This window comes from Colletotrichum orchidophilum (genome assembly GCF_001831195.1).
Source record: "Colletotrichum orchidophilum strain IMI 309357 chromosome Unknown Scaffold_66.1, whole genome shotgun sequence".
Lineage (NCBI taxonomy): Eukaryota > Fungi > Ascomycota > Sordariomycetes > Glomerellales > Glomerellaceae > Colletotrichum > Colletotrichum orchidophilum.
In genome coordinates this window covers 1-20,929 of record NW_019173022.1, presented here as the reverse complement: position 1 = coordinate 20,929, position 20,929 = coordinate 1, and the positions used below count along the sequence as shown (strand labels likewise).

General features: G+C 53.2%; 7 protein-coding genes across 7 annotated transcripts; 3 read left to right on the top strand and 4 right to left on the bottom strand.

The window, feature by feature from the left end:
* Nucleotides 1-547: 547 nt before the first annotated feature.
* On the bottom strand, nt 548-5,148 carry CORC01_07975 (Spc7 kinetochore protein; the record flags this gene model as incomplete). Its single annotated transcript, XM_022619610.1, has 3 exons — nt 548-1,212; nt 1,270-4,879; nt 4,936-5,148. 3 exons carry the CDS (start codon nt 5,146-5,148, stop codon nt 548-550), a joined length of 4,488 nt encoding a protein of 1,495 aa, XP_022473814.1.
* A 585-nt stretch (nt 5,149-5,733) lies between these two features.
* Nucleotides 5,734-8,514, top strand: CORC01_07974 (uncharacterized protein; the record flags this gene model as incomplete). Its single annotated transcript, XM_022619609.1, has 5 exons — nt 5,734-5,911; nt 6,160-6,398; nt 6,492-6,553; nt 7,290-7,983; nt 8,065-8,514. The coding sequence occupies 5 exons, from the start codon at nt 5,734-5,736 to the stop codon at nt 8,512-8,514; spliced, it is 1,623 nt and encodes a 540-aa protein (XP_022473813.1).
* A 1,477-nt stretch (nt 8,515-9,991) lies between these two features.
* On the bottom strand, nt 9,992-10,227 carry CORC01_07973 (uncharacterized protein; the record flags this gene model as incomplete). The annotated part of the gene is made up of 2 exons (XM_022619608.1): nt 9,992-10,090; nt 10,150-10,227. The coding sequence occupies 2 exons, from the start codon at nt 10,225-10,227 to the stop codon at nt 9,992-9,994; spliced, it is 177 nt and encodes a 58-aa protein (XP_022473812.1).
* Nucleotides 10,228-11,935: 1,708 nt separating this feature from the next.
* On the bottom strand, nt 11,936-14,106 carry CORC01_07972 (AT hook domain-containing protein; the record flags this gene model as incomplete). The annotated part of the gene is made up of 5 exons (XM_022619607.1): nt 11,936-12,175; nt 12,252-12,422; nt 12,472-13,960; nt 14,010-14,049; nt 14,100-14,106. 5 exons carry the CDS (start codon nt 14,104-14,106, stop codon nt 11,936-11,938), a joined length of 1,947 nt encoding a protein of 648 aa, XP_022473811.1.
* A 1,331-nt stretch (nt 14,107-15,437) lies between these two features.
* Nucleotides 15,438-16,597, top strand: CORC01_07971 (uncharacterized protein; the record flags this gene model as incomplete). The annotated part of the gene is made up of 2 exons (XM_022619606.1): nt 15,438-15,999; nt 16,053-16,597. The coding sequence occupies 2 exons, from the start codon at nt 15,438-15,440 to the stop codon at nt 16,595-16,597; spliced, it is 1,107 nt and encodes a 368-aa protein (XP_022473810.1).
* Nucleotides 16,598-17,205: 608 nt separating this feature from the next.
* Nucleotides 17,206-18,635, top strand: CORC01_07970 (uncharacterized protein; the record flags this gene model as incomplete). Its single annotated transcript, XM_022619605.1, has 2 exons — nt 17,206-17,959; nt 18,085-18,635. 2 exons carry the CDS (start codon nt 17,206-17,208, stop codon nt 18,633-18,635), a joined length of 1,305 nt encoding a protein of 434 aa, XP_022473809.1.
* A 245-nt stretch (nt 18,636-18,880) lies between these two features.
* Nucleotides 18,881-19,935, bottom strand: CORC01_07969 (uncharacterized protein; the record flags this gene model as incomplete). The annotated part of the gene is made up of 3 exons (XM_022619604.1): nt 18,881-18,932; nt 18,993-19,601; nt 19,784-19,935. 3 exons carry the CDS (start codon nt 19,933-19,935, stop codon nt 18,881-18,883), a joined length of 813 nt encoding a protein of 270 aa, XP_022473808.1.
* Between the last annotated feature and the right edge of the window lie 994 nt (nt 19,936-20,929).

The window sequence follows — 20,929 nt, the reverse complement described above, 5'->3', positions numbered from 1 at the left end:
TGGGCACGTGTCATTTGTAAGTAAGGGATCCTCGAGCATGGTAGGAGGCGGTCGTGCGTTGGTGTGGTGTTGATCATGCCCTCGATGAGAAGCCGTTCACCAAGTCTTGATCTCCAAACCTCTAAGTAAATATCGCAGGGATTGCTTCATCTGCGCCACTATCACTATAAGTGTGTTTCCTCATGCTCATCTCATCAACTTCTCAGATTCTGAAGCTCAAAACCCGAGTTTGCACGTCTTGCTTCATCTGAAAGAGCGATGAATCTCACCTTGCGGTCGAAACCGTATCTGACAACGACGATTAGACGAAGTCAGGTAGAACAAGAAGCAGGATATCGAAGCACATGAAACGAGAGATTCGAGTTGGAAAAAATGAATTGCGGATTAAACGTGCAGCTAAGTACGGAAGCAAAAGCCGTGTTTTGCATCACGATCTGGGTATCCGCCATACGCGCCACGACACCAGAAATACTGCCAGAAATACTGCCTCCCGAAAAAAAAATTGCTCCACCATCGTCAGTCATCACAGGGTACAGATAACATCTCCTTAACCTTGCTTTTTTCCTCTCGCCAAGAGCCTCTCATGCAGGTCAACGACTACGTCGATCCACGAGGATACGCCCTCCTCTTGAGACAATGCCTTCTCACCCATGTGCGTAGTCAAAAACTCGCCCATCTTCCCAGTGTTGAAGTGCTCTCCGTATACAACATTTGCCTCGGGATGCAGAGTAAACTCAATCCCGTCCGCCATGCTCGCTGCGCGGATCTCCAGAGCAACTAACACCTTCGTCTCGATCGGCGGCAGAAGAAGCGAAGACTTGACGGCGATGGACGAATCCGAAGTCCTGAAAACAGCCGTGGGGAAAGTGACGTTGAGTCGACGGATTTGGTTGGCGGTGGAATTAGACTTGTCCCACGCAGCACGAACCATGTGGAGGAGGTCCGCAATTTTAGTGCGGCTCTGCGGCAGGCCACGGATGTGGTCCCGGATGCATTGCAGGAAAAATTCCTTTTCTGGCGTCGACGGCAGGGGGTTGTTCTCGCGATTTGCAGCAATGTACCACAGGTCAATGCGCGAGTTCTTCTGGCCGCGCTGGAAGGACGCCATGTCGAACACCAGCTCAATCTCGCGGCGATAAGTCATTGAGACGGTGCTTCCGGAAACCCCAGTCACAGCCCAACCATGTTGCTTCTCAAGGGAATCCACTCGGGCTGCAGGCATGTTAGTCTTGGTGGGGTCAGTCTTCGGCGGCAGGGCCTAGAACTTACCCTTGAGCGCGCTGATCTCGCTAATCGACCAGCCTCGGCATTCTTCACGGATTTTCTCAGCCTCCTTGATGTCCTCGTGGCATTGCTGCTTCTCTTGCGTTAGTTGCTCCACGTCTTGTTCCGCCTCTTCCAGTTGCTGTCGGAGCTCCTCAACGCGCCGAGTCTTCTCTTGAACATCAATGTCAAGTGCAGCCAAGTCGGATCTGGCGGCCTCGAGCTCTTCTGGGTCGCAATCGGCAAGCTCTTCTGCAATAGCCCGCAGGTTCTTGTGCTCCTGTTCAAGGGCATCAAAGCGCGATGCAATTGTAGGTAAGACAGAGGAGAGCGACTTTTGCTGCTGCTGAAGCACCTTATCGTCGACGGTCATGCCCTCGGCAATTCTGACAAGACCCTCCCTCAGTCCCTCCTGGAGCTTCATGCGCCACTCGTACCACATTGCCTTGCTCTCGAGACGAGCATGGGTTTTGCTGTTCTTGAATTGATTGTCGAGGATGTTCTTGAAATCAGGTGATGCTGACATATACTCTCGGAATAAGGGCGGGTTCTCTTCAAAGGTCTCAGATTCGATCTCGCGAACGATTCGACGTCCCTCGGAGATGTACTTCTTGAGTTCGCGACACGAATGCTGGTAGAGCTCAAGCATAGGTACTGTGCAAGCCCCGGCGACTACGCAGTTCTCCAGTGACATGTCCTCCTTGCCACCAAAGTCCTTGAACATGTCTGGAGCTTGTGTATGACGCCGCTTGGTGGTTGTCAACTCCATGAAGCGGATTGAGGTCATGTTGAGAAAGTCTTGTAAATGAATACGCTCCTCCGGATCGTCGTTAATGATTTCGGCTTCGTCTCGGACAAGTGAGCCTTCGAGGTTCATTGGGTGGGGAACAGTGTCTTCCTCGACATCCCTGAATCGAGCGTGCCCCTTTGGTGATTTCGCCGAGCTTGCGAGCTTCTGAGGCGATTCAGAATGGGTGGGCGTAGCTTTCCATGCAGCGTTCTCCTCCATGCTCTTCCTAGCAGACCGAGTCAATCTACGGCCTGTGGTCTCTGCCTTACTGGGAGGCTGCTGTAGCTTGACATTCTTCACTGGGCTGCCTTGATGGCCTTTGAGCCTCTTGACGCCGTCACGATCCTCACTATCCTCCTCATCATCGAGCTCGGCGGGACGCTTGCCAAGGAGACCTCGTGCGCTCCCAACATGGAGGCTCTTTCGACTTTGCAAGCGCTTCTTCTGAGGGCTCAAGCTTTCAATCATCTCCCTCAGGTTCAAAGTCGCGTCTTTGTCGTTTTCGCCACCATCCGCCTCACGCTCAAGGATTTTCCTGCCGTTTTCCTTGTCTTCCTCTTCTTGGCGGGCCCTGTCAATCTCATCCTCAATAACCTGTGGTTTAGCGAAAGTTACACCACGGACCTTGCCGGGAACGAACTCCTGGACCGTCTCACCGAGAGATCCTCTTCGGTCTAGAAGCGCAGCAACACGAGGCGACCCGAGTCCAGGCTTGTCTGCGCCAATGCCAGAGTGCCTTCGGGTTTGCGGTGTCAGAACAAAAGTTGGCGTCCTCGCACCAGTGGCTGGATCTTGCTGGAAGATGTTCAAGCGAGTGGCAGTCTTCTCGGGAGAAGGAGTTGCAGGCTTCCTGGTAGGAGATTTTGACTTTGAGCGACCATGCTTCTTCACTGATTGAGGCGTTTTGACTGGAGAACTGTCGAGCGGTGTTCCAGCGACAGCGTGGGGCGGAGCGACAGACGTTGGGGGGCTGGGCGTTCTTGTTCTAGTTGGCGATTCTGGCATAGGGCCTGCAGCTGGCATACTCTGACGAATGCTCCTGCCTTGGAAAGGGTTGAATCCAGGACTGCTCGCATTATCCGACCCTGCGAATGAATGTCTTTTGGCCGAGGCAGCCAGCTTCTTTGCAGGCGACGCAGGTTTTGAGGACATGGATTTTGATGGGGTGTCTGGCTTGTCCACTTCTGCTTCCATGAGTCTCTTGGCAGCAAGGCGAGACTCAACAGGTTGGGATGGTTGAATGATGCCTCCGATCGCCATTGTCATCTCCATGCCAATAGTGGCTTCATCCTGATCGGATACTTGAGAGGGCGGCAAGATACGGCTAACAGGAAGCGCCATGTCCATTGGCGTCGTCAGCTCATCCGTAGAGTCGTCGTGTGAAGACAGGATTCGGCCAACCGGCATGGTCATATCCATGCCCATCGTCGCATCCCCTTCATGGATAGTCACGTCCGCCGCAGGTAGTATCCGACCAACGCTGACGGTCATATCCATGTCCATTGTTGCCTCTTCTGGGTTTTCGCGGGATGCCGTTGTCCTCCGACGCTTCTGGGTGCTCTCGTTCTTTGGATGCGTGGGCAGCAGACCACCAATGGCACTCGTGAATTCCATCGACATATCCTCATTTTCCACACCATTGACATCAAAACTATCGGCATCGGCGTCGGAGTTATGGATAGCACCAACGGCTATGGTGAACTCCATTGTCTGATCCTCCGAGTTGGTTTCGGTCGGTGTCTTGATATCTCGTGAAAGAATTCCTCCGAGTACTCGGGTAACATCCATGGACATGTCTTCGTCGGGTTCGATATCTCCGGATGTTTTATTGAGGATGCCACCGACAGCAGCAGTCATATCCATGTCCATGTCCATGTCCATGTCATCCTCGTCTCCATCCTGAGGTGGACTGTTCTGGATTGGCGGGGAAGCAGCAGTGTTCCCTTGATCTTGCGATGCCTCATCTTGAGGCTTGCTCTTCTTGATCCAACCAAAAGAGGGAATCACTTCTTCGTCGTCACTGTCATCGAGACCAAGCCTTTGTGTGCCAGCCTGTCGAGCAGCTGTTCGGAGTGCTTCGTCCAGGCTGTCATTGTCATCATCCGTTACTGTCGTCCGGTTAGACATGACTGAGGCGCTGGTGACTTCGTGATCATCGACAGTCATCATTGTGCCGTCATCATCGTCGGAGTCGCTGTTCGAATCAGAGGCTTCTTCCTCCTCCTCATCTGCAAGCTCCTCAACAGCATCTGCCGGCTCGGAGTCGGAGCTGAAACCGGTTGCCATGGTGTCTTGCTCATCATCAGAAAACTCCATGAGTGGCGCGGTCGAGCTCCTCCGACGTTTCTTTTGATGCAGTTCTCTCTGGTTGTCGGGGGATTGGGGTACAACCTTATCATCCTGCTCTGGCGGGGTTGATGGCCGGTCTGTTGGCTCTTCGTTTGAGGGGCCTGAGGTGGAGGATCTGCGGCGCGACTTGTTTGTCGATGCTGTCGGATCCTGCAAAAAATCGATCTCATGGAACGTGTGAAGAGTTGCCTCCGCGGCGAAGGATACCCTGCGATTTGCGAGGGATTTGCGTCTGGCATCTCTGCGCTCGCGCTCCTTGGCTGCCTGTTGCTGCTCCTCCTCAGTGCGCAACGCAATCCTGGAACCTGAGCCTGTAGAGTCGGTGCTGTCCGTCGTAGTAGTTGGGGTGCTTGACCGCGGCGGGCCTAGGTCGATGAGTTCGGCAGCGCGCTTTCGGTGTGGTGGGATCTCGGGTAGCAAGGGCATTGTGGGCTTCAAGATGGATCGCGGCGGAGGCCGTGAAGGCACAGCCAAGGACTAAGATACGCATGTTAGTCGCATGAGACGACGGTGGTCAGGAAAAGCATGCTCACAGCTCTGCGGTTCCCATTCGCACTTTTCAGAGCGTCCAGACCCCCGGGGCCAATGCTCTTGCTTCGCGACTTCTTCCTGCTCTCCGCAAGGGTGCTGCCAACGTCAATTGTTGCATTCTCCTTATCACCATTCTTTCTCGAGGATGTGGTCGCTCCGATGGATTTGCGTGTCCGGCGCGTGGAAGGAAGTGCCGCATCGCCAAATGAAGCCATAATGAAAGTCGATGTTGCTGGTGGCGATGTGCTGCTAAGAGGCCTCAGATGGAACAGAAAAGCGTACGCATGTCAACTCTTAAACCTGGGTAGAGCTACGCGACGGGAATCGGTAGTGGCGTCAATGAACCCAAAGGACCCAGGTATGTTCCCTCTAAAGCAGCCTGGTGGGCTGTCATGGGTCTTGTTTACTCATTGCCAGGGTTCTGATTGGCCTGCAGAGAATGATGTCAATAGACGCGATATTGTTGCTGTGGTAGCGTCCAAGACCGCTGTCAACGCTTGGGCCACCTCTGTGACCAGGGTGCAGACTCTGTGCCAGCTGTGGCTGGAAGTGCTACAGCGTGGCTGTGAGTTCCACGTGTGGCTAATCTGCTGAACGTGGCTGAACCTGGGTGGGGCAGGCGCCTCGCTAATTTTTTCAATGTCCACAGCCCTAATGGCAATTTCAGGGCAGGCCCGACCCTCACGTTCTCTCACCCCCGATTTTGCAGACTCTGGTGAAAAGTTGCGGCTCAGCATCAACGACTTCCTAACCCTCAACAGCACCCACCCCCGCCCAGTCGACCGCATCACGACGTCAAGATGGCTACCGAGTTGACCGTCCAGTCCGAGAGGGCTTTCCAGAAGCAGAAGGGTATCTTCCTTAACCAGAAGACCAAGGCGAAGTCTGCTCGCCCCGGCAAGAGCGGCCGCAGATGGTACAAGGACGTTGGCCTGGGTTTCCGTACCCCCGCCACTGCCATTGAGGGCTCCTACATCGGTACGTTTGCGAACGAGAACGATTGAAGTGTTTGGAAACCCATGCGCGCGCGACGGCCACGACTTTTTATTTCGACGATACTTTGCGACTCGGTTGAAGGACTGCAAATGAAGGCAGAAGAGTGTTGGAATTTTGGAGGAGAAGAGGAGGAAAACCACGACACGCGAAAGAATACTGTTGCCATGCGCGCTTGGAAACAATACAAAAGGCATAGGGAATGAGATGCTAATGACGGACTCTCTCTACAGACAAGAAGTGCCCCTTCACCGGCCAGGTCTCTATCCGCGGTCGTATCCTCACCGGCACCGTCGTTTCCACCAAGATGCACCGCACCCTCATCATCCGCAGAGAATACCTTCACTACATTCCCAAGTACGCCCGTTACGAGAAGCGCCACAAGAACCTCGCCGCCCACGTTTCCCCCGCTTTCCGTGTCGAGGAGGGTGATCAGGTCACCGTTGGCCAGTGCAGACCTCTCAGCAAGACAGTACGTTTGCGACGAGACATCCAAGATTGACGCCCGAACCCGGGGCTCGTTTGTATAGTCAGAAGGATCATTTGCTAACACTTCCTGCTCCAGGTCCGCTTCAACGTCCTCCGCGTTCTTCCCCGTACTGGCAAGGCTGTCAAGTCCTTCAGCAAGTTCTAAATCGGCTCATTGGCATTTACGGCGTGACTGCGGTGTGGGTTCTTCATTACACCAGGATGGGAGGTCATCAGGGAAACTGCATCCACATGATTGTGTTATAGATGCAGAATCAGAGACCAAAATGAATTCGATCAGCCAAGCCACGTGGTTGTGATCTAGAGATTCTTCTCTGGCTGTCTTGGGCACACGATGGGCTTGTGATTTTTGCGGGAACGGAAAACTGCGATACGCCTCGGGTCAAATGAACGAAAAAAATGATTAGGATGGGTTGAATATGCCACTGTAGACTCTTGGTGAACCAGTGACATGCCGTTTTTGTGCCCAACTCGACCCGGTCATGACTTGCCGCGCGACGGCCAAGGTCTACCTTGGGCTACGACGTGAGAGAGAGTCGGGCCTCTAAGGCAAAGTCTTGTAGCTAGCTACGCGATGCCTAAGTTCAGGTTCTCAACGATAGATAATGACATGGCAAAGCCAACGTATAGCCTTGTGCAGCACATGGGATAAATACAGTAATGAGAGATAGCTAAGGAGACGAAATTGTCTACAGAAAATCCCAGGTCATCGTACATAGTTAATAGCAGCATGATTGGCATGAGATAGAACAGGAGGACCCTTGACGTAACAGTGTCAAGTACAGTGCGGTAATTTCTCGATGCACAGGTAGCCAATCCCTGTCTTTCCAGGCATCTGATTGGGTCACGGCCACCCACCTCGAAATTCTCTCAGAGCTTCCAATTTGCGACAAGCCGAAAGGCCCCCTCTGGACTTCCTATTCCTTTCCGAATTCACCAAGACAAAACCCCTGGGTTCTCTCAAAGGCTCCTCCTGTCCCTTTGCGAACTCTCTTCGAGCTCTCTCAGTCGCAATGGGGTGGTTCGACGGCTGGTTCGGCCCCAGCGGCCCCTCGTCTGCCGACCCTCTCAAGTCCCTCGACCCCAAGCTCCGCGAATTCCTCGAGCGCGAGTCCCCGGTCAAGATCCAGCAGCAGGTCCAGGAAGCCGGAAACAAGGCTGTACGTGTCGCCGCTCAAGCAGCAAAAACAGCAGCAGCCCACGCACACGCAAACGCACAGTCAGAAGGACAGCAGCAACAACAAGAGATTGCCGGTGCGGCGGACGCAACACGGCCAAAGGTGCCAAAGGAGAGCCTCTTCCAGGACGGGCGGTACGCGCACCTGTGGAAGACGTACCGGCCCTACGCCGAGGTCGAGGCCGAGACGAAGACGGACCACGAGAAGCTCATGGACGTATTGGAAGGGTTCAAGCAGAGGAAGCACAACATTGGCAAGGCGGCGCTTGAGAATTGCGCTATCCAGCAGGAGGAGTGGGTGAACTGCATGAAGAGCGGCGACTGGGAGGACAGGATGCAGATGTGCAGGCATCAGGTTCAGAGGTTTGAGAGGTGTTATACCATGCAAACGGTGCGAATCCCCCCCCCCCCTTCACCCTTCGATCTTAACTCGAGCTGGGAGAGCGGCGATGCTAATACCTTCTCCCATCAGAGATTCCTCAAGGCCCTGGGCTACCAGTCCGTAAACGACCGACCCGCTCAGGTGGAAGAAGACATTCAAATGCACGCGGACCAGCTCTACGGGCGCATGATTGAGCAAGAAAAGGCCATCGAGGCCGCAAAGAAGGAAGGCCTCCCCGTGCCAAAGTTCGACTTCGCGATACCCACCACGGCACCAGCAGCCGGCGCCGGCGAGGCCCCCGTCGTGCAGCCCAGACCGGACCTGGAGAAATCATGGAAGGAGCAGCTGGAGCAGCTGCCCGAGTCGGAGAGGGCGTTCGAGGAAGCGGCGCTGCGGGCGGACCTGCAGGCCAAGGCGGAGGTGGCCAAGAACGTGCAGAGGCTGTGGGACGAGCAGGAGAAGGAGAAGGAGAGGCGCAAGGCGGAGGGTAAGGCTACGATTGTGGATCGCATCTCGGGGACGTTTGGCGGTGGGAAGTAAGACATGCGGTCGAGATGATGCTGTCTCGGGTTTACTGTGACAGAAGCCCTCAGCTGAAGGAAACCAGGGCATCATTGTGTAAGGTATATTGCGGTTGCGTTGGAGACCGCTGTTACACATCAAGACAATGCCCTATGTAAAAGTGACTGTAGATTACCCTGTACTACTAGGTATGCATTCGGGAATGCAAGAAAAGAGCCTTAGACTGGCTCAGTTTTCTCTCCAACATTTTCCGCTCAGTTGAGCCTATTTCAGAGCCATATCCCGAATCATTGGTCCATGTCAACGTTGATTACGGGATAGTCCAATTGGGAGACAGCAAGATGCGCATTCAGATTGTGACGTGACTTGATCAACCTCACACCGACGCGAGAATGATACGGCAGCAACGACGATAGGTTGCCTCAGAATTCACCGAGGCCTCCCCTCTTCCGCCCCCATAATTCCCTCAACAGGGGCAGCGTCGGAACATGGGCCATGAAACCCTCATCCCATCTCGTGTTGAGAGAGGGAAAGACCAGGGATCCAGTTTCCGTCCCGCGGTCCACGGTAGTTGGTAGGGTAAGGCAGGGAACGGGGGGGATTCAAGCAAATAAGGTAGAGTTCGCGTTTCGCCTGAATAGTCGATTGGGCAAATGGCGCAGAGTTTTGAGAAACCACTCTCCGCGACTTGCGAAGAGCCTGAAACAATGACAGGAATGGGCTTGGGAACAGGCCAAAGGTGGTGAGATGTGCACGGAGATCAATTGTGACTGACTGCATGGGGGGAGGGCTGCCTCCGCGGAAGCGACGGGAAGGAGACGGATATATCGTCATTTCTCCTGGCTACTTGAAAGTTGACCGTACTTCACCGCACGGCCGTTGCCACGAATGACGACGTGAGAGGCCCTAGGTGAATGTGATTGTCCCCATCGGATGGTTCTGTTACGGTGATCATCAAAACAGGGCGCGCAGTTGGGAACAGGGCGCAGTGGCCAGGGAAGAAGAAGCTGGCGAAAAAATGTCTCGGCTTGCGGATGATGGGTCGGGTAGGGCGAGTTTCTGCAGCACCCTTCCCTTACTAAGGTAGCCTACGGATACCCAACCCCCTTTCTCAACTCAGCCCTCCAAGCACCTCGCTAAGGTGTGCCAAGACTTCAAGAGATCTACCCGCGCACTTGGAAGCTTGGCAGCCCAGGGACTGCCGCTTGCATCATCCCAAGACTTTTTGAGCCTCTGTGCAATGAACGACAATGCTTGGCTCCAGCATCTCACAGACGTGTTCAGTCCTATTCAATGAAGTTGTAATATATTCGATTGATTGTCGATGATATATGTAGTTAATTCAAATCCAAGCCAATCCTCGCCCATGTATCGGTAGGTGATGGTAACAATCGCCCAAACGCCGAAACGGTGGAACTTCGCCCTTCTTTCCAAAACAGCTTTGTTTCCCCCGTCATCTTGCCGCTTCAGTCCACATCAATCATGGACGAAGCGCTTAGCAGCAAGACTCATCGCAGCCGCAGAGACCGCAGCAGATCTCGCAGCCAGCCTCCTCACCTCCACGGAGACCCATCTCGGGTTGGGGCTCGGCAGACTACTTGTCATCAGTATTGGACTCAAGAGTGCTTGTAGTATGGGAGGATGTAAACTTACAGGCTGCTGGGTGACGATGCCGTTCTCAATGGGGACCTCCATGGGGGCCTGCTGCTGGGGAGCCTCGGGAGCGGGCATGTTGACGGTTGTGTGTTTTGAAAGTGGGTGGAAAGATAGGTGGTGATTTGAAGGTAGTATATACGGTCTAGGGAGACGCACGCTTCTTTGTGGTATGGGAGATGAGGGTGGATTGAGATTGAGATAACGGCTAGGTGAAAGGTTAGAACAGCTTCCCCCTCCCACCTTATGTACTCGCCCACCACCACCACCGCGGCAGCACACCCAGCAACAAGAACTGGCGCCCTCCCCCGTTGTTCTCCAAATGACCCAGTCAATCCAGCTGAAGCGGTCGGTGGCCGAGGATCCCTAAACCTCGTCGGGACTACCTATCCTATCCAAACCAGACCAACTCACTCACTTCACACCACACACACACCCCCCTCTCCTTCCCGGTTTTCGCGCTCCCTCCACTGCCCCCCCAAATAAGCGCAGCCCTCTTGCTCTCATCATACAAAAGCGGCAAACCATGATCGAGAGCACACCAAAACACCCAATCATTCGCCCACACACGGTGGCCGAAGTCCATTTTTATTTCCCTTGTGGTTCCTTGTGGCTTCGCACTGCTTCGTTGTCGGGCGAAGCACAGGGCCAGTCAGGGTCCAGGGGCTTGAGAGGTGGGAGGAAGGGGGGCAGACACGCAGAGTAACAGAGAAGGGGGGACTCGGGAGTGGGAGAAGGGGAGAGGGGTTGGGGGGGCGTGTAATGCGTAGGGCAGGCCGGGAATTAGATTGTAGGAACTTTGCAGGAACGAATTGGGGACTGTGAAAAAAAGTGCCGTACTTCCGCGATGGGATGTCATGACACGGGCACACTGGGCAGCACTCGAAGCTCAAGCCACCTCACAGTCCTTACCTCAAACGGGGAGAGGCGTGGCAGGGTGAAAGTTACCAACTGGCCGACCGCCACATTGCGGAGAGTGGGAACACACACGGACGCCTCAACACATACTACGCACTCAAAAGCATGCACGGCCACCCCGATTCAAGGATCAACCCCCCCTCCCCCAACCAGTCACAGTAGTAGAGATAGGCAAGATGCGGTAGAATGACGGACGATGGCTGGGTTTTGCTGCCTCTGCATTGCAAGGGAACTCACAAAAGAAGTCTGATGGTTTGGGACGAGAATGGCAGCGACTCGAATAAGGCCTAGTGACGTCAAAATGGGGAATGGAGCCAACATGACCAAAAATAGTGTCGGTTCAAAAAGTTCTCCGTCGTGACGATGTGGAAAACATGGGGGGGGGGGGGAGGTCCAGACTCTCTTCGTTTGCTTTGGATTTGGTTTGGCGCTGAGTTTCGTCTTTCAATTCAAAAGAAGCATGGCGCCCTACCTTAGGGTAAGACAGCTTTTTCCCTCTTTGGGGCGTCACGAAGTTTCTGTTATTGGGGAATTAAGTTTGCACCAAAACGGCGCAGTAGTCAACGCCGGCCATTGGAACCCGTGAAGCAGCTGCTTACTCCTTACTGGCCTGAAATATCAAAGTCATCTATTGTGGGGGGGGCCGAAAGCCGAATTTCCTGGGTGTCCCCGGCAAAGGCTACCCGTCGAACCCCTCCCTCCCCCAAGTTAGCCCCAAGCATCGTGCCGTAGTGTACATGAAGCCGCCAATCTGTCGTCAAAATCAGATATGACGTGGGCGAGACATCGCATCCTCATCGCTTTGGACTTTTGTTGCCTCTCTCTGTGTGCCTCTCTCTGTGTGTCTCTCTCTGTGTGCCTCTCTCGTCTATCGACCCTCCAGAGCTACTGCGGCTCGTTCGAGGAACGCGTTGAAATCTTTCACCTGTTTCAGCGTGCCTCCTGTGTCGCTCTGTGTACAAGCCTGGTCTGTAATTCTGGATATTAAAATCTCGAGGTTCGCCAACTCTGCCTGCTTCTTCTCGGCCGGGCCCAGCTCGGGTGCCGCGCGACCGCGCTCCACGGCGAGGTCGATGTCATGCATCTGTGAAGAAAGGCTCAATTGGTTCTGTAAGCACACAACGGCGGTTAGAAGCTGTAAGGCTGAGTTAAGGTGTGTGTTGCTCCTCAGGATGTGACATTACCAGTGCTTCCTCCGTCACCCTCTCGTGCTTAATCCTGACGGCATCTTTCCGGAGCGCCACCTGATCTCGCTCGGCACGGATGCGCATGATTTCGTCCCGAAGAGTGATCCTCTCTTTCTGCACACTGCGCACTCGCTTGCGCAAGCTATGAAGCGTATCGAGGAGAATGGTCTGGATTTGAGTCAGCAAGTGGCAACCCAGCCTCGGATGGGATACCCACATGTTGGAGGAGCCGCGTCCTCAACTCCTCCTGGTACGCTTCCAGAGCCCGCTGCTGCACACGATACTCCCTCTTAGTGGATGCATCTTGGGCATTACGTACTCCCTCCTTCAAGGTCTCTATGCTAGTTTCCATAATCTCATCGCACATTTGGGTCAACACGTCGACCGTGTTCACACCACCACGTCCAGCGAACGGGATATCCATAGCGAGTACATCGGCTTCGTCTTCGCCGCCTTCGGCAATTTGCACCCGTTTCGTGAAGCGCTGCACAGGAATGCTCACAGTCTCCTCGGCTCCATCTGATCCTCGCTTCTTCCTGCGCTTCAGTAAACCTTTTGGCGAGGTGTCCTTGGCTTGAGAGGCCGCTTTGCCTTTGGAGGCTGCTTTGCCCTTGGAGGCTGCTTTGCCCTTGGAGGCTGCTTTGGGCCCGCCCTGCCTCTGCTTCGCTGGGCTCCTTGGTGCTTGTTTCCTTCGCCTCTTCGGCGCGGGCTCTTCTTGTTTCTCTTCAGCTATCGTAGAATCCGGTTCAGGAGATGATCTTCGAGGACTCGTACGCGGTCGTTTTCGACCCAGCTGTAGAGCTGCTTCATGCGCATCTACTTCCCCTGCCAGGCTCTCATCGTGATCCTGTCCCTGGCGCAGGACTTCGTCCACGATTGCATCTAGCTCTGGCCCCAGTATCGATTCAGCGTCTGGCCGAAGAGCTGTTTCTCGCTCTGGTGCCGCTTTAGTTGCTTCCGATGCCTCTGGTTCCGTTTCACGACGATAAGAAAGCTCGGGGGACCTCGTCCTGTCGACGGAGTTTGCTGTCCTTTCCGGAGAGAGCTCATCCAGGTCCTCGTTGGCAGATGCCGCAGAATTCCGACTCCCACGAGAACTGAGTGTTGACCTGCGAGTGCTGGTCGTGTTCCGCCGTACTTTGCGCTCCAAAGGAGAAGATATTGGAACCGTCTCGGTTTCGTTTTCGCCCGGGGAAAGTGCTTGTTGTAATCTCGCGCTCGACGCGACAGCGCTACTAGTCGTGATTGTCCGCCGTCGCCCACTACCCGGCGCATCTGCAGGGCTCTCCTCCACCTCGGTGTTGTCTGCTGCCACCCTCCTCGATACTGGTGATACAAACGACGCTGGTGCGGCGGGCCGTGGCGGCGGCAGGGACTCGACCGAGTCTGGGCCGGCGGCCTCTGCAACGGCATCGGGGCTCGCTGCGTGTTGCGCGAGTGTGGCTTGGGCGGATTCTGTGGAAGACCCTTCTTCGACTTCGTAGATATCGGGCTTCTCTGGAAATTTCTGTGCCTGGCTCGCACTATTTACCGCAGTAGCAGCAGATCGCACTATCTCGCTGTCCAACCTACGCCGCTTTGCAGACGTGTTCGGGGTTGGTGTCGGTCGGGGGCGTGGCCTCTCGGGGCTGTTCTGAGGCTCGATCTCGGTTGTGAGGTCGTCGCCAAAGTCCAATTGGAATGAGACATCCTCAATCTGTCCATGTCTTCATATAACGGTTAGACAGACTGCGTGGAAAGGCCGGGAACACGTACCCAGCTCCTCGCATGCGCTGTTGCATGCGCTCCCCTCGGGCTATCGGCCGTCAGTAGCTCTTGGTGGTGGGGTTCTGCAACTGAACTCACTGGTCATGGTCGCGGACTATGATGATTTCGCAAGAGCAAATGTACCAACAAAACGATTCGAGTACCTTACGGGAGATGGGTCATTGATGAATAAAACGAAGTCAAATTGTGACTACTGTGGTACTCGGCGCATGCTTCACCAAGCTCAGATCGAGGGCAACAGCCGCAGATAGAGGGGCGGCGCGTCCACCAAAGTACGGGCCCGGCGTGTCGCGCCACCACCCTTTACACAAGACACCCCTGCAGGTCTGTGTGTGGTCCGTGCATAATCAACGTCCAGACTTGGAAATACACTCGAAGCTCTCGACGCACCTGGCGTGCTTTGATATTGTCTGACTACCTCTCTCTAAGAATGATAGGGGAGATCAGTCTCTAACGAGAGCTACCGAGGAATTTACCTAGCACTTGCTGGACCTCAACCTCATTATTCATCAAGTACAGGAGGCGATGTTTTGCTGACCAGTAAATGTAAATTGAGGACGAGCTTGAAAGCCCCATGAAATTGCAATAAATGCTGACTCAACTCAAATTGTCGACTGCCTGTGATGCCATTGTAACTACTCAAGAATCTTCCTTCCCATTCAATCGTTTTGAGACATACTTCCAGTGCAAAAAGTTGGGAATTCTTAGTACGAGATTGGCCCACTGACTAAGGCTTGATTCCTGCTTCCCTTGGGGCTCTTACCAAGCCAAAGAAAGTATTTGGGCTTGCAAACCTCTGCACCACTTCAAATAGCAGTTAACGATGGCGTATGAAGTCGGCAGGCTTTTCTGAATACTCTGATAGTAACAGTAAAATTCGATTTCATTTCGTTACATGAAGACTTTTAAATCTCCCCACTCTCCTTCTCTCACCTCCCATCATACCTGCCTTCAACATCAATCTTCTGCCGTTCAGCTCCTCCTCGACTGCAATTTCTTATTTCACCTCCTCGCACAATAAATTAGGGCCTTTTACCTTCTTTCAATCTCTTGCAGCTCTTCCGAACAGTATCTCCAACTTCGACCGACCTAGATGAGGCAAACCTTCGTCCCTTAGACTTGAGCAATAACACTCACTTTCGACTTGCTTCAGCCGATATCTTCTGAAAGCACAGATTCTACCTTCCCAAGAATTTGACTCTTTCTTTATCTTTCCAGCCAGCTCGTTGCGAACAGGATATTATATTTTGCATCTGTGCTTTCGCAAATCCACTCACTCTTCGACGTCGCATCTTGAATCCAGACAAGACAAGCAATCGTGGGCATTCTCACATAGCTCCCTCAACTCTCGTCCAAGTTGAGCTCATATGACACATATCCCTTAGCAACACGCTTTTTCAACCAAACTCAACCAATATGGCCTACATTCAGACGACAGATGAGTTGACGATCGAGCTACACCCCTCCTGGGATGCTGCTCTCATAGTCGCTCACAACAACACCCGGAAGAAATTCCTCGTTTCCTCTCCCGTTCTGAGAGTCACTTCCAAGTACTTCAACGCTCTATTCGCGTCCCAATTTGAGGAAGGGACCAAGATTCAGACAGGACTGAAGCCCGACATCACTCTGCCTGACGCCAACCTCGAAGCCATGGAGATCATTCTCTCCATTCTACACTATAAGTACCAAGACGGTTGGTACACTCTGAGTGCCAAGATGTTTGCAGTCGTCGCCATGCATTGCGAAAAGTTCTTTTGTGCCACGTCTCTTACACCGTGGGTGAACCAGTGGCTCGCCAACTTTGGACAGATGGAGTGTGGGGACATTGGTTACCTCTTGGTAGCAACTGCCACTCTCGGCGAGGGGGCTAATTTCCAAAAGATGTCCAAAGCTGCTGTTTTACAGCTCCCATTGGACTTTGACTTCGAGGCTTGGTCCACAGATGAGGTCTTATCTGCCCTACCTGACGGTGTCGTTCGTGAGTAACTCGTTGCCATGCAAAGGTGGACATTTCGGCTAATGTTTTTCAAGGCAGCATAACGCGGAAGATGAGGGGGGTTCAGCGACGTCTTTACTCTCTCCTACAGGAAATCATCATCGACCTTGGGCGGAACCAATCCGAGATTGGCCGAATGGACAGTTCCCGCTGCAGCAAGTGTCTACGCGTATATAAGAGGGACCGGAACACCTATTGTCCAAACTGCGAGCCTCTCAACGGCGAAGTGCCTGGAGGATGTGACTTTCCAGTCTTCTGTTCTTCAGAAACACGCGTGGCTGAGTGCACACTCATGTTCACCAAGTATCAGCTATACCCTAACGAGAAGGTATGGCGTAACGGCACAATCGCCGAAATCGCCCGCCGGTTCAACATGGTCAGAGAGACGAGCACCCATCGGTGTGACCTCGATCAAAACTGTCCCTTGAAGAAGCGACTGAGCGAGCTGGACGACGCGGTGGTTGGAGTGATTGATAGTATTCGGGGCTGGAAGCTGAAGCCTATTGCGACAGATGAAGCTACCGCCAATGCTAATGGCGAGAACGAGGCCATCAAGGAGGTAGATTGCGAAGGCCGGTAGGTTGGACGGATTGCTTGGCAAATTTCAAGCATCAAGTGGGTTTGTTTGATTAGGGATTTTGGTTTTTGCAACATAGCCGTATTTCAGCAACAATAGCATTCTGGTTTAGGAGCAGTCATTGATCGAATTCACCCCAAGAAATTCAAACCAGAGTTTGGGTGCGACCCTCCTGACCTTTCACGTTGTTTAGAGTGCATGTTGCATCTTTCGAGAAGCCTGTTTGTCTGGCAAAAAAAGGCAAGCAATCAAGAGAAACAAATATGCTGTGATGTTCTGGAAATTTACTTCGATATTTGAGTCTTATAGGAAGCCTTGTAAGCCGACGTAGTCCATGGTATTACTTTTTTGTACATAGAAGGTGGATATCTGGTCTGCTTTTTTTGCACCGGCCAAACATGCTAGGCAGGTCTCACCCACGCGTACGCTTTGGTGCTGGTAGTTACTATCGGGACGGACATCTCAAAGGGAAAGTGCGAGAACAGAAGGCCCTCCTATTCTTGGATATTTGAAGACGACAAATATCATATTTTTCTTCATCTTCATCTGACTTTTCGCTCTTTCCCTATACCACGACCACCTCTGCCCCATTCTTCCTCTTAAGAACCGTTATGGACGGCGACGTTCAACCATCCGAGAAGATTGTGGACGAAATGCAAGCAGACGGGACCGAAGTCCGGAAAGATGCTGAGCAGCAACAGCTCCACGAGACGCAGCCTTTTGGGGGCACTATTCAGATCCTCGACGCCCAGCAATCCCCGCAGAAGCAGACTCATGGGCGCCTGCAGCAGTACACTGAGCTGTCCGAAGCCATCCTCCCTGATGGAGACTTGTACGTCATTCTTCTGAACTCTCAGAACTCGATGCTCGCCGGCTTCCGGGTATCCTCTCAGATCTGTCGGGTCGCCTCGACGGCCTTTGCGAAACAAATCGATGCAGAGTTCAGCATACAAGATGATTGCAAGGTCATCTTCATCCGTCTCTCCCCTGGGTCCTCGCGGATCGATAGAAAAGCCCTTCGATGCATACTTTCAGTCTTGCACTACACCAACATTGATCAGTACGAAGAACTCCCAGTCGAAGACCTTCTACGAGTCTCGCAAACCAATCTCTCTTTGAAGTGCAACAAGGCGCTTGTACCTTGGATCGGTACTTGGTGTCGCAAAGTCCTCCAGACCATCATCGACAGCGAACAGCCAACCACAGTGGACCTCGGAATGTTATTGAAGTCAGCAGACAACTTTGAAGCCAAAGACGAACTCGTTAAGCTGAAGCAATTTGCTGTTCACAACCTTCCCCTTATGTTCCGAGATATCTGGGGCGAGAACCTACCCCTCGTGACATTACATGAGTGCAAATCTCTCGGTAAGAGTCTGCTGGGCTCGGTTTCCCCTGGTTCCTCCCATCTCTTTCACATTTTCCCGCACCGTAGGAATTCAAGGGAAGTCAACAAATGCCAAGTAAATACTGCTGACACAATCAAATTCTAGATGGGCTCTTTGTCCACATCAACGATCTATTTGTTCGCGTTTTCCATCGCATCCGGTCACTAGAGGGCCCCCTGGAGACTCGGAACGAAGCATACCTCACCAACCGTCGGATCTGCCTTAGTTGCAGCCGACGGCACCCATCCGGCACCAAGGAATGCCACCGTTGTCGCAACAAATTACTGCACGATGAAATCTGCACGAAAAGCTCTCGTATCGGCGAGTATTTCAGCATCCTCAAACTTCACCGGCTATGGCCTGACGATGTCATGACACAGAAGGACACCACAATTTCGACGATTGCTCAGCGTGTCACCGATATGACTAGCAAAATCCCGCATACTTGCAGCCGGGGCATGAAATGCCCCCTGATTGTCCACCTCAACGCTCTACGAGCCAATCTAGAGAAGATTGTGGACGGATGTGCTGGAGGCGAAACCTCGGATACCCGGAAGAAACTCGAAAAGATGAACGCTGCCGACTACAAGAAGAACAGCCATATGGTAGAAGGCGGCCATGCTACTGCCGAGGTGGAGGCTCTTACCATGGACTGAGCAGGAAACGTGAAGAGTAGTCTGATTCGCGAAGCAAGCATGCATGATCAGATTGTGTTGAAGTACTAGGCTCGTGGCCAAAATTGGTATTTTTTCTGTCGAAATCAGAGCTTTGGGTATTCCCTAACGCCACCAATGGAAATCGTTTAGTTCTAATGACAGACACTTTGTCCGAAATAGTGGCCCAAAAGTCTTCGCCCTTGAACCTATCTGTGAGAATCGTACAACCGCCTAAAGCTCATGGCTCAGAGTTCATCAGTAGGAACCCATTCCATTTTGCTGTCGACAAATTTATGGCTGAAGAAGAACGTTAACAACTGACGGCTACCCAGGAAATGATTCCATTTGATGACTTACTTCATAAACTCCTGATTTGTCAACGCCTTCTCTCCATACTCGGAAATGAGCATATCCTTGTACTTGTAGGGAATCTTGGCCTTAACACCCTCGAAGGTGGTATCGAGCAAGGGATACAGATACGTATCACGGAACTCGTGGCCGTTCTTGGTCGCCAACACGCCCTTGCCCTCGGGGTGATCCTCGACGTAAGAGACGGCAGTGATGTCGATAAAGAGGCCGTTGTCCATGTCAATCCAGCGGGCGTCGATGACGTTGTCCTCGTCAAAGCTGTCCTGACCGCGGTAGACGTAGTTTGGGTTCACCTCAAGCTGGAAGACACGGCCGTTGGGGACGGACGGGTACTTGTGGTACCAGGTGGTCATGTTGTAGTAGGCGGCGAGGAAGTTGATGCCGTTCTCGGTGACCTGGACGTCGGCGTCCGAGTCCCAGGGGAGGGTCTGCTTATTCCACCACCAGCCCAGTAGGGAACCGTGCATGAGCCACGTCTGCACGCCGAGGTCGCGCAGGGTGGAGAGGTAGGTCTGGACCAGGACCCTGACGGCCTCGCGTTGGGCTGTCTCGTTCAGTTGTTTTGTGGCGAAGCGCGCGTCGTAGTGTATCGAGAAGCTGGATGAGCCGATTAGCAAACCGTTGGAAGTTGTGGAATAATTCACCAGGATTGGTGATCTTGTTTATTATTAGAGTTTCGGGAAGGAGACGCTCGGTCGCTTCTCTCATCCCATCTCAAATCTCGTCGCAAAAAGTATCGAAGCAGCCGCGAAATTGGACGAGAGTATCTGATGACTTACTCTGATTCCTGAAAGTACTTGGGCGATTTGCTCCGTGACTCTTTCCGCTCTTTCACCTCGGGGATTGAGGCTGAAGTCTTGTCTTGGATCGGGGTGGCTTGAGCAATAGTGAGACCGACAACTATCGTCGAGAGAAGGCGTGCGATTTGCATCTTGGCTGTTTCCCCCCTTGAACAGCTAATGTCGACTTTGAAGCTCAAGAAGTCCTGAGCCGTCTCCCTGTGTGGTGAACTTTTGGGAGAAACGCTTCGAAATCCTGGAAATTGCGGTGGCTTAATTCCTTGTCACTTCCTTTCTGTCTGGGCAAAATGCCATTAAAGGTGTACTGCGGCGGCAAGCAGGCAGTCGAACGGAGAGTGAGAGCGTTTGGTTCCTTCCTCCCCAGGTCCTACAGCGCGAGTATGCGGCGAGTTGTTGAAAGTCGGTACGTCTAGCCAAGAAAAACTCTGACAAAGCAAGCTCGACAGATGTAATTCAATCATTAAGAATCCCAATACCGAAGCAGATCAAGAGGGGGGACTCTACACATTTATCTACTACATCTATCTTGGAGACATTCCCTTCCTCCCCCCATCCTCCCGTACCGGCGCGGGTGGCAGACTCTCAAACCCATGTCCCCGACTACCCTTCCCTTTCACCCCACCTGCTATGTGCCGGCACTGCGACAACTGCACAAACGGCGGCCAACAAACACGTAAGCCCATAACAGAGCGTCAGTGATGGCGTTGGATGGGCCGACTTACCCGCCACGCCATTGCAATAGGTAGTCCAGGGGTGTGTAACGTAGGTAGACCGCAAGAGTCTCTTTGTGCTTTTTTGGCTGGGCCGCGTCATATCCCCCCCCATTTTCCCATGCAGGTGCTGCCGTTGGCGCTGCCGTGTGTCCCGCAACCCCCGCACTAAAGATATCGCGGGCGACGGCATTGGCCCTTGCATATCCGTAGGTTGGGTTGCTTTTGTGGAATGGGATACGCCCATTGTGTCCGCCCACATCCCGAGACCTGGGCCTAAGCTGCCGTAAACACTACAATGTGCTGCCGTGCCGACCTCTTTTTTCGTTTTTGTTTTTCATTTCGCTGCGCGCAGCGCATACTGTGGCACTTAATGAGGCTCAAGGGGAAACACCGCTCCAATTCTTTTCTTTTT